The sequence below is a fragment of the Megalobrama amblycephala genome, linkage group LG11, assembly GCF_018812025.1.
Source record: "Megalobrama amblycephala isolate DHTTF-2021 linkage group LG11, ASM1881202v1, whole genome shotgun sequence".
Classification (NCBI taxonomy): Eukaryota; Metazoa; Chordata; class Actinopteri; order Cypriniformes; family Xenocyprididae; genus Megalobrama; species Megalobrama amblycephala.
Window position 1 is genome coordinate 28,676,655 of NC_063054.1, and position 12,725 is coordinate 28,689,379.

At 36.9% G+C, this 12,725-nt stretch overlaps 1 protein-coding gene across 1 annotated transcript in view; it reads right to left on the reverse strand.

Annotated features, from left to right (window-relative positions):
* Nucleotides 1–219: 219 nt before the first annotated feature.
* Nucleotides 220–12,725, reverse strand: part of LOC125278253 (adhesion G protein-coupled receptor F5-like) — a 41,630-nt gene continuing 29,124 nt past the window's right edge. The window contains exons 15-31 of the mRNA XM_048207266.1: nt 11,506–11,652; nt 10,277–10,423; nt 8,708–8,854; nt 6,527–6,568; nt 5,811–5,911; nt 5,392–5,459; nt 5,142–5,278; nt 4,826–5,020; nt 4,312–4,509; nt 4,060–4,212; nt 3,640–3,815; nt 3,370–3,540; nt 1,587–2,948; nt 1,297–1,338; nt 1,165–1,215; nt 1,023–1,074; nt 220–710 (exon numbers count right to left, since the gene is read on the reverse strand). Coding sequence (XP_048063223.1) covers nt 652–710; nt 1,023–1,074; nt 1,165–1,215; nt 1,297–1,338; nt 1,587–2,948; nt 3,370–3,540; nt 3,640–3,815; nt 4,060–4,212; nt 4,312–4,509; nt 4,826–5,020; nt 5,142–5,278; nt 5,392–5,459; nt 5,811–5,911; nt 6,527–6,568; nt 8,708–8,854; nt 10,277–10,423; nt 11,506–11,652 — 3,248 coding nt within the window. The 3' untranslated portion in view covers nt 220–651. The remainder of the gene's footprint in view (nt 711–1,022; nt 1,075–1,164; nt 1,216–1,296; nt 1,339–1,586; nt 2,949–3,369; nt 3,541–3,639; nt 3,816–4,059; nt 4,213–4,311; nt 4,510–4,825; nt 5,021–5,141; nt 5,279–5,391; nt 5,460–5,810; nt 5,912–6,526; nt 6,569–8,707; nt 8,855–10,276; nt 10,424–11,505; nt 11,653–12,725) is intronic.

The following is a 12,725-nucleotide window of genomic DNA, read 5'->3' on the forward strand; positions in this document are numbered from 1 at the left end:
CTGCTTGTTATCATCAGGTGTCTTCAATAATGGTCAATCATCACTCAATTAATCACTTATTTATCTCATTAATGCTTCAGTGGGTGGAATAAAAATATGGCAGGACTTTTACTTTCTGACCCCTGGACTACCCACCTCTGCAGGGGACTAAATCTGTTTTATCATTATTGTCAAATTCTGAAGCTTTGAAAATGAATAAAATACAAATAAGTACCATGCTTAAAATTAAATGCAAAGGCATTTTATTATTGTTAAAGCAGTAACATTTAAAATTTTATTTAGTTCTTTTTTCCCCTCAGACAGCATAGAACAAGATATATTTAATGACACCAACTGTGCAGCAAATCTGATTCATTGAAAATGGCAAACAAAAAATACATTTCACAAAACAAAAACAAAGCTATTGCTTTAGACCCATTAAAAGCACATCTTATCATGCCACCAGCCATGTCATTAAAATGCACCCTTAATTACATATCAAATCTCAAAACTGTTAATTATAACCTGATTTTTTAAAAAGGACTTCAGAACAGTTCTTCCCAGAAACCAGTAACAGAAAAGGCAGTTTACAGATATTTGCAATGTACAAAGCACTTTTGAAAAAGCTGTTTAATTGGTAATGAAGTAGACTATAGTTAATGAAGTAGTTAATTATGTATTAGAGGCACTGGAGATGTTTGAAGATGTTGCTGCTGATATGTTGTACCCATCTGCAAATAATAATTATGATGTTACTTAAAGTATATACACAAATGTCTTGTATAGTTGTGTGTGTGAATATTATATATATATATATATATATATATATATATATATATATATATATATATACACACACACACACACACACACACACACACACATCCTGGCCATTGTGTTCACACGCTCAACATATTTGTCTGTGATTGGCTACAATGATCATTGCATGGGAGCATTTGAAAGCACACGGAAGTGTTTGAATTTAAAAGCGGGAACATTTGAAAGCAGGCGTCTATCACCAGACTGTAAATAGTATTACTTACTTCTTCGCAACAAATCCTGTCTGCTTGAAGATGATGGTCCTGCACTAGTACTCTGTAATTTAGAAATTTAAGACATCAGCTGTAAACTGAGTACATCTATCATGAAGAATTTATGAATCAGATGCAGTTTGTTGCCAAGTACCGTGGTATGGCTAGAGCTGATAAAGTTCCTTTCTGCCAGTGCCTTACGGACCTGCAACCATATATGAGAAAATGAGTTAAAGCACTACAGTAGAACTGAATGCCTCTAAGATAATTTTAACAAAATTCATACCCCTCTGTCTAAAAGCGTTCCAAACACCAAAATGAAGAATCCCTGCAGAATTGTACAAAATATGAGGAAAATGTTATGAGTAAATAAATAATACTAGTTGTAATGCTGTTCAATTTCATATTCATAACATTGTAAATAGCTTATTTTCCATTATAATATGTTGTTATGAGGCTTTATAATACATATATAAAAATATTGATTATAATAATTATTGCATTATTTGTATTTAAATCAAGCAGACAAAATATAACCTCAATATAAAGTCAAAATAGAAAGACAAAAAGTGGTACCTGCAGTGAATTGAGGAGTGCAAACACCACATGAACGCCATAGTCTGGTGACACCATGGTTCCAATTCCAAATCCCCATGTTAGACCAAAGATGGGAGTCAATATGGCCACACATCGGGCAATGACCATGAGGGCATGTTTATTTTCTGGTTGAGTTGCAGCACCAACTCCTCTCCTCAACATCTTATACAGAACCACAATCAAAACCACAAGGTTTATGGCTACAATAGTGAGAGCTGGAATCACAAATGCCAACAGGGCCTTAGATTCATCCCAGTTTAGCCAGCACGCTTTTTGGGAAATATACTTTTGAGGTCCAGCTGTCGATGCAACAGTAATGACCGCTATGAGCAAAGGTGCACCATAACCAACTATGAAGGCAATGGCCATCATTCTGAACCTTGACATTTGGGACAAGACCATGACTGTACGGTAAAAGAGAAACAGCGCTGAAATCAACATCCAGAAGAAAAGAGCCAGGTAAAAAAAGTGCATGAAGAAAACCGCTGGACTGCAGCGACCCACTGAGGTTTGCTGCTCTTTATCTGTGATTGCAGCTCCGATGATAAAACAGATGTTTGCTATAAGCAGGGACACGGCAATGTTGACCATGAAGACATGTCGCATGTAGGAAGTGTAGGAATTTCTGGTAAAATCGTCTTTTCTTGTCACTGACTTCCATACAATAGTCTCAATTATGAGGCACAAAATCAAGCTGGCCATTGAAATAGCTACACCAATGTAAGTTATATAGGCTAAGGTTTTGTTATCGATGGAAAACGGTGACATTAGGATTGAAAAAGAAGTTGTGTGGTCGCATTCACATGTAATCTTGCCAGTTTCGTTCACTGAGGGCTTTACTTCACATCCAGTGGAATCCCATCTGTCAAGACTGAAGTTCCAAAAGACACACTGAGGATTTCCCAAAGACTGATTAGTAATGTCAAACGCAAAAGAAATGTTGTTAATTGCTTGGTTCACCTTAACAACAACCACATCTCCATTGATGCGCACAGAATTATTAGTGTCATTTATATTACTAGTACGAGCTGGTAGGACATTGTCAAGAGTTGTGAAGATTATGATGGTTACAGTAGTCACATTAGGAACCTGTGGTATTACAATCTCCGTAGTCGAGTTTGGCAGTGTTGATGTTATACTGAATGAGTTTTGAATTGTAGTTCTGTTCAGCTGAATTGATGTTTCATTAATCTTAAACTCATCTTTGAGACGGTCACTTATCTTCTCAATAGAGCGCAGAAGTCGAATGCTGGGTTTTTCTGTGGTGTTTCCTTTGTTCAGTGTGTTCCATGTATCACTGACATTACCTGATACAATGATGTTCACTGTTTTTAGGTAATTCTGGAAATAGAATATAAAATTATATGTAATATGTTGAAGTTTAACCCATAAAATGTAAAAATATTTGATATATAAAATATTTGAATAATCTGATAATACACAGCATAAGATATTATTATAGCCTAATATAAAAATATGATTTGCCAAATTTTAATAAAGAATTTCTGGATATAATATAATATAATATAATATAATATAATATAATATAATATAATATAATATAATATAATATAATATAATAATGAACCAGTTTAATTCATGATAATAGAGAGAATGACTATTGCACAACAATTACATACACTGAAACAACACTAGTTTATCTTTAACGTCACACTCTCTTGTTAAATTCAATTCAATACATCAAGCATAAAATGTCTACACATTAAATTCTACATAAAAGCTAGAATGTGAATATACATACCTCCATCACTATGCTATTTATTGAAGTAGCTTGTGACAAATCAGCAATTTTGAAGAGTATATCCACAATAGTTTGGACAGTAGAAGGAGACTGTGTTATATTAACATTATTCTGTGAGGTGGCACTACTGAGGTTAGCCATAAACCCTGGAATCTCCACCACAAGCAAGGTCTAAATCGAAAAGAATATAAAATTCACAAAAATACAAATATTAAAAATATTTAAAATGGCTAGATGATTGTAGATGGAGATACATGATCAATAGATTACCTCAACTGTGTTTTTAAGGTTGAAGATAACTTCAAGTACACAGTTGTCCTGTACTGGTGTCCACCCACGTGATTCACATCTGTAAGTTATGGTGCCTTTAAAGCCAGTTCTACAGATTGCTGTCTTTTCATCATTTGTTTTTCCAAGTCCAATTTCTTCATCTCTACAGTCATAATCTGGAGAAGAATTTGATTGAAAGTCAGAAGGAACCATATTAAATTGAAAAGGTCCTTGAACACTATGCAGAAGCGTCAAAGATAAAAGTATACAATATTAATAGGACCAAAACAGTCAACATCACAAGTTCAGGTGTGATGTGATCCACAGAAAAGTCTGCTAGATCATTAAAATCATCCAATGCAAATGTACAACAGTAAAAAGCAATTTGATGCTGAAAAGAATGAGAAACTGAAGGCTCACTTTCTGTGCTTGTCTTTACTGTGACTCTGCTCCAGCTGTAACTGTACGCAAGTAGTTGCGGCAGATCCTTGAGACGGCATGTAAAGGTTTCCTCCTTACAATCCCCACTTTTAGTAGGATGGTTTAATATGATGTCAGAGCCTGATGCAGGTACTAGAAAAAAATAATAACATGGAGGTTTTAACTAAAGATTTAAATGACAACTACTCAATAACTTTTTATAAAAATGTATAACTGATTTGTATGTACAACCTGATGTTTGTACTGCACCATTCAGGACCCACTCAACATTGTAGCCAGCATCAACAGAACATCTCAGTTGGACAGTGCTGTCTTTACATGGAAAAACACGGTTTTCATCACCCACAATGATAGTGGGGCGTCGAATAATAATGTTTTGCCACTGAATGTACGGTATTGTATTCGTTTGTATGATGCATGAGTATCGACCTGCATGTAGGGAAAAAAAAAAAAAAATCAATAAACAAAAGTATGATTAATATCATATTTTGTAAACAAGAGGGCTACAAGTGTAGCATAATTTTGATTGGTTTCATTATTAAACTTATGTTGATATGGCAGCATCATCTATGCTATATATAGTATCATGTATAATCATATGCTATAGTACATCAATGTTAATATACTTAAATCAAACTATGGTAAAGTTTTACAGCAGTCTGAGTTTTAAAACAGGACTCTAAAAGCAATCAGCCACTTTGGCATGTAAGATAGAGAAGACAAAGATGAATCCCACGTCACTCACCACTGTCACTTTCACTAGTGTTTTTCACAGTGAGAATGCTATTGCTGTTTGAAAGGGTGTATCTTGTGTTGTCCAGTGCAGGATCTTTGTTATTCACTATCCATTTTATTGGTCCTTTTGCAAAGTCTGGTTGTATACAGTTCAGGTCCAGCTTTTGCAAAGGATATAAATGACCTGTTGTGAAATCTGTTTGTTCTGAAAATAAAACCATACAGCTCATATCTCCCAACAATGAACAAAAACAAACAATAACATAACAAATATGATGGAACTAAGAAATGTGAAGGGTTTTAGATTAGGCACTGACTACCCTTACCACTTCGAGAAAAAGCATTTTCAGCTAAAACAATTCCTTCCTTCTTTAGAGACTCAGGGAGTGCTGAGTGTGCTGCTGTAAAATCAAGGTTGTTGGATGTTGCACTTATTGTGTAGTCTGCTATAACACTACCAGGCCTGTGGAGCGAAACACAAACCACACCAATGTGAAAACACTGGATTAACACTGGATTTGAAAAAAAGTAGTGAATAAATGGAAATGTTGTTAAAATGTAAGTGGTAGATTATACCTGACACCAGTGGGTTTGGCAGAAAAAGGAATGTAGCCAACTAGCTTACTCGAATAAGTTGACTCGATCTGTAAAAAGCAAAAGTACCCAATGAATGCTTGAAAGTTTGTTAAAATAATAAAAATTAAATAAAGTTATTGTGTCTATTAATATGACATCTCTATGTCATTTGCATATGTGGATCAAGCCTCTCTACAAGGTTTTGCAAAGTGATTGTTATTGAAAAATAAATAAATTAAATAAAATTAATTAAAATGAATAAAATGTATGCCATAACTTCTTCAAAGTTATATACAAGCTATACTCAGAATTGTATTCATCAAATATCATCAAAAATTCATATTGTATTCATCAAATATCAACATGTTATTTTTCAAAAACATACACATTTCATTAAATATGAAACACAGAATACTCACTACTGGTGCAATTTTTCCATATAAATATTTGTAATTCTCACTAGTAGGGTCAGTAAGACTGATGTCAAAAGTCTGATCTATTGTCATTGACATTCCAATAACTGTAAAACAAATATATTTTTATGTGCATTGTATCAACAGGTTTACATAACAATCATCAATCATTATAACAATACTAATACTAATATACACATACTACCCAGTTAATGGGTGTATGCAAGATGAACAATGGTGCCCCCCAAGAAATAAATTAACAAAAATGATTCCATGTTATATTTTTGACATTCATAACATCTCTGTGCCCCTGCTAACACAAAATATCATCTTAATTCATACATCAAACATTTTTGTGCAATATTTAGATTCACAGTAGTTGTCTGCTCTGTTGCTGACACTGATGAATAAATATATTAGTACCACAAAAATATTAGCCAAACAGTTAATATATCTATAATTTGTTTTCCTAAACATTCAAAGCGATAAATTCAGTGTATGTATTTAAGTCTTGAATTTATTCACTCCAAGAAGCCATAAATGTAAAATAAACTGAAATGACTTGGTGTCAAAATATAGATGTATGCTCACTGACTTAATATCTATTTAAAAATCTTCAGTCTGCACTGAATGAACAGGTTTCAGCAACAGTTCTCATTACTAATACAAATCTTCACCATCATTACTGTGCTATATATCAGAATTTGTTTTACTGAACATACCTGTTGTTGATGGTGTTGATGGTGCTGATGGTGCTGTTATTGCTGATGGTGGTAAAGAATAAAATGAAGAAAACTTGCATGATTGTTTTGAAAATTCAGCATACTCTTTTCTCTATAAAATCTTGTAAATCACCAGTTAAACATTAAAAGTAGGGTAAAGCAATGTTTTTCATAAACACTTTTTGTTATACTGGTTGAAACATCCTGATAGCAAATCAATAATACAAGTGGGTTATCTTCTGTGGAAGTCTCAGGACCAAAAAATGTTTGTCCAATCATTGCATTTGGTCCGAATGCAATGATGAAAAAGTCCAACCTGCCTGTTAAACTATGTATTTCCATACCTCCACGCACCCTGCTCATGCAGACATCACACATCATCAGAACATTCTGTAAAGCTATGAAGAGTTGTAGACAGTCACTGAGCACCACAAACAAACAGCGGCCACCTTTTACAGTTCCTCCTGAACCTTCTGCATTCACGCCATTTCATAACCGTAATTACAAGATGTTACCGTGGCGTTCTACCCGGAGTTGTTCTATTGAGTACTGTCTATTGAAAAGAACATCCTCATTTTTTTTTGTTGGTAAGAGAAGACCTTAGTTTAGCCAACAATGTGCTTTGGTTAAGTCACATAACATGCTTTTTTTTCTGTGGCGTGATTTCTGTTGGAGTTTAAAAGCTTCAAGAAAGAAAGTGCAGTGGGTGAGACCACAAGTCTCTTTTCTGGGACACATTATCTCAGAAGGACAAAAATGTCTCCGGACAGAGCGGAGCTGGTAAAGATCCAGTCCAGTTTGGACTACAACGAGCTTCTTCCTAGCCTGGTAATACCAGACTCTGCTACTTCACTTTGCTTCGTAGACAGAGTCTGGAATGGCATAATAGAGAAGTGTTTTCTCTCTCGCTAGGGGACGCTTGTCTGAAGTTTAAAATCATTGGTTACCCGTAAGCCAATCAGATACGTTTAGTTATGACGTATGTTATCCGCCTGTACAGCCGCATCGAAGCACAGACATCATGCATCGAACTCAAATCTATGATTGAACTTTCACTGTAAACCTGTTGTAAACACATGATGATGTGAGCGAAATACCGGAGTGAACATGGCTGTAAACGACTTTTGCAGATTATGCGAAGTTAATGCATCCCGAAGTTTGCATCCCGTGTCTCGTTTCCCATTTCCGCGGTCGTTTCGGTTTTCGATTTCTCTAACCTACAATGTAAAACTCGGCGCTTAGCATCTACGTCACGGCTCTCAGCCCGCCCTCTGTTCGTTGATTGGCCCGGCTGTTTCCAGACCGGTGGCAAACACAAAGCTCTGACGCTGTATCAGACTGAGTACAGAAGCGAAATGAAATTGAGCGGAAGTAGGAAGTCTGACGTAGTCAGGCTAGCTTCTTCCCAGTTTGGTGACATAATAAACCTTGCAATTAACATAAACCCTGCCCACAGGAACACGCAACAACACGCACGGCATTGTGGAAGTCGAAGAGTTGTCTACATCGGACACGCGCGACGTGTCAAAAGATTTTATATGGCAATATAGATGCCATTATTTACATTTCCACTGAAGCACATGTAACGACTAATGGTAAGGGGCATGGCGTTTCTGGACGCTTCAGCGAACCACAATACACTGGGCCAGCTAACCAATCTGAGCACATTGTGTATTTCGGAGGGAGTGGTATCATAGAATCAGGAAGTCAAACCAGCCGTTCAAATGAAAATAGAGACAGCAGTGTAAAATAAAGGTAAAATATTCGAAAAATACAGCATTTTTTAAAAAACAAAGCACTAAGACATGTTAAACTGCGCCCCATAATCACAATCAAGCCTAGAAAAAAAACACCAGTCCTTTAATCTCATAATATTCGACAAATGGGTTTTAAATCTCGATGGCTTTCTCGCAAGAAGTGAATCACAGTTTCTCCATGATGCAAGACATGCAATTGGCTGTTCTCTACTGATGTCACACATTCATATGTACGCGCTCCACGAACTCAGGATCAAAGTACGAGTTGACAGAGAAAGTTATGCTATGCTATGCTATGCACTATGCTATCAGGTAATGAAGGAACCAGAAACCTTGGAATGGTTGACCGCCCGGTATTAAGACAGCATCCCATGAGCAACTGGGCTTCTGGGCTGTGATACAAATATCTGATTATAGAATATACCTGTACATGTGTTGTTGACACTGATAGGAAGACTTGAATTTGTTGCAGTGAATCCATTTGAACAAAAGCAACTGTAACTTCCCATCTGATTTGTGCAGGTGGAATTTGGACCACATACAGATGGACTGACCAGACATTCATCTATATCTGGAAAGGGAACACATTTCAGAAAAATAGTTCAATATTTCAAATGTTTCATAGTATTTAGAAAAGACAGAAATATATAAGACTATTCTAACAATTACATCGTCAACAACATCACAAAACCGTTATCAGTTTGCAGTTGTAAACGAAGAGATGTCACACCGATCACAAGTTCAGTGTGGAGTACTGCAAGGCTCAGTATTAGGACCGTTGCTTTTCGCTCTGTACATGCTACCCTTGGGAGATATCATTAGGAAGCATGCCGTTAGTTTTCACTGTTACGCTGATGATACTCAGCTCTATATTTCTTCGCATCCTGGCAAAACTTACCAATTCACAAAATTAACATAATGCATAGCTGATAACAGCTTTCATTTGCACTGATAAAGCAAGATATTTTCTTTTATTTGTCCTCTTTCATGCACAAGTATTTGCTTCTGTGTAAATGCATGTTTAATTCTTCATATTCTTTAAAGCGGTGGTTCATTGCGATTTCATTTTTTTAACTTTAGTTAGTGTGTAATGTTGTTGCTTGAACATAAACAGTATCTGCAAAGTTACAGCGCTGAAATGCAAACAGAGATATTGTCTTTTAAAGTTATGGCAGTTTAATGCCTACAAAAACGACCAGTTTGGACTACAACGAGCTTCTTCCCAGTTTGGTGACATCATAAACCTTGCAATTAACATAAACCCTGCCCACAGGAACACGCAACAACACGCACGGCATTGTGGAAGCAGAAGAGTTGTCTACATCGGACACGCGCGACGTGTCAAAAGATTTTATATGGCAATATAGATGCCATTATTTACATTTCCACTGAAGCACATGTAACGACTAATGGTAAGGGGCATGGCGTTTCTGGACGCTTCAGCGAACCACAATACACTGGGCCAGCTAACCAATCTGAGCACATTGTGTATTTCGGAGGGAGTGGTATCATAGAATCAGGAAGTCAAACCAGCCGTTCAAATGAAAATAGAGACAGCAGTGTAAAATAAAGGTAAAATATTCGAAAAATACAGCATTTTTTAAAAAACAAAGCACTAAGACATGTTAAACTGCGCCCCATAATCACAATCAAGCCTAGAAAAAAAACACCAGTCCTTTAATCTCATAATATTCGACAAATGGGTTTTAAATCTCGATGGCTTTCTCGCAAGAAGTGAATCACAGTTTCTCCATGATGCAAGACATGCAATTGGCTGTTCTCTACTGATGTCACACATTTATATGTACGCGCTCCACGAACTCAGGATCAAAGTACGAGTTGACAGAGAAAGTTATGCTATGCTATGCACTATGCTATCAGGTAATGAAGGAACCAGAAACCTTGGAATGGTTGACCGCCCAGTATTAAGACAGCATCCCAGGAGCAACTGGGTTTCTGGGCTGTGATACAAATATCTGATTATAGAATATACCTGTACATGTGTTGTTGATGCTGATATGAAGACTTGAATTTGTTGCAGTGAATCCATTTGAACACAAGCAACTGTAACTTCCCATCTGATTTGTGCAGGTGGAATTTGGACCACATACAGATGGACTGACCAGACATTCATCTATATCTGGAAAGGGAACACATTTCAGAAAAATAGTTCAGTATTTCAAATGTTTCATAGTATTTAGAAAAGACCGAAATATAAGACTATTCTATTAATTACATCGCCAAAAACATCACAAAACTGTTATCAGTTTGCAGTTGTAAACGAAGAGATGTCACACCGATCACAAGTTTAATGTGGAGTACCGCAAGGCTCAGTATTAGGACCGTTGCTTTTCGCTCTGTACAGGCTACCCTTGGGAGATATCATTAGGAAGCATGCCGTTAGTTTTCTCTGTTGCGCTGATGATACTCAGCTCTACGTTGTAGGTTAATGCCTTCAAAAACGACCGGTTTTAGTCTCCTAATATTCGACAAATGGGTTTTAAATCTCGATGGCTTTCTCGCAAGAAGTGCATCACAGTTTCTCTATGTTGCAAGACATGCAATTGGCTGTTCGCTACTGATGTCACACATTCGCTCCACGAACTCAGGATCAAAGCCGAAAGTTGACAGTGAAAGTTGATGATCAGCATCATGGTACCAACAAAGCCTGATTGGAGTGGTTTGGTTTTGTTAACTCGAAACTAATCCTGTAAACCTGAGTTTGTTCAGCTACTATCATGGTACAGGCCCCTGGTTTTAGTTAATGATCCTTTTGGACTTCCAGAGGATGTTTGAAGTGCCAGTGCAGCTTGTGTCTCTGTAATGTTCTTAGGCACCTGGGAACCAGCCTGGGTGTCACAACCACACTCCTTTACATCCATAGGAATGAGGAAATGATGGTTCCTACATGTGGTTCAATGATGCACATCCACTCAGTAAGAACAAGGTGTAGGATGTTCTTCCACCACGATTCCTGACACCTTTTGATCTGTGACCCACACCTGATTCCTAATTTGAGAGCTTGTTCAGGTCATGCATTCAATGACGTTTGTTGAAATAACTCTTATCTGCACTTTCTTCTCTCTCTCTTGCAAACACTATGCTATCAGGTAATGAAGGAACCAGAAACCTTGGAATGGTTGACCGCCCGGTATTAAGACAGCATCCCATGAGCAACTGGGCTTCTGGGCTGTGATACAAATATCTGATTATAGAATATACCTGTACATGTGTTGTTGACACTGATAGGAAGACTTGAATTTGTTGCAGTGAATCCATTTGAACAAAAGCAACTGTAACTTCCCATCTGATTTGTGCAGGTGGAATTTGGACCACATACAGATGGACTGACCAGACATTCATCTATATCTGGAAAGGGAACACATTTCAGAAAAATAGTTCAATATTTCAAATGTTTCATAGTATTTAGAAAAGACCGAAATATGTAAGACTATTCTAACAATTACATCGTCAACAACATCACAAAACCGTTATCAGTTTGCAGTTGTAAACGAAGAGATGTCACACCGATCACAAGTTCAGTGTGGAGTACTGCAAGGCTCAGTATTAGGACCGTTGCTTTTCGCTCTGTACATGCTACCCTTGGGAGATATCATTAGGAAGCATGCCGTTAGTTTTCACTGTTACGCTGATGATACTCAGCTCTATATTTCTTCGCATCCTGGCAAAACTTACCAATTCACAAAATTAACATAATGCATAGCTGATAACAGCTTTCATTTGCACTGATAAAGCAAGATATTTTCTTTTATTTGTCCTCTTTCATGCACAAGTATTTGCTTCTGTGTAAATGCATGTTTAATTCTTCATATTCTTTAAAGCGGTGGTTCATTGCGATTTCATTTTTTTAACTTTAGTTAGTGTGTAATGTTGTTGCTTGAACATAAACAGTATCTGCAAAGTTACAGCGCTGAAATGCAAACAGAGATATTGTCTTTTAAAGTTATGGCAGTTTAATGCCTACAAAAACGACCAGTTTGGACTACAACGAGCTTCTTCCCAGTTTGGTGACATCATAAACCTTGCAATTAACATAAACCCTGCCCACAGGAACACGCAACAACACGCACGGCATTGTGGAAGCAGAAGAGTTGTCTACATCGGACACGCGCGACGTGTCAAAAGATTTTATATGGCAATATAGATGCCATTATTTACATTTCCACTGAAGCACATGTAACGACTAATGGTAAGGGGCATGGCGTTTCTGGACGCTTCAGCGAACCACAATACACTGGGCCAGCTAACCAATCTGAGCACATTGTGTATTTCGGAGGGAGTGGTATCATAGAATCAGGAAGTCAAACCAGCCGTTCAAATGAAAATAGAGACAGCAGTGTAAAATAAAGGTAAAATATTCGAAAAATACAGCATTTTTTAAAAAACAAAGCACTAAGACATGTTAAACTGCGCCCCATAAT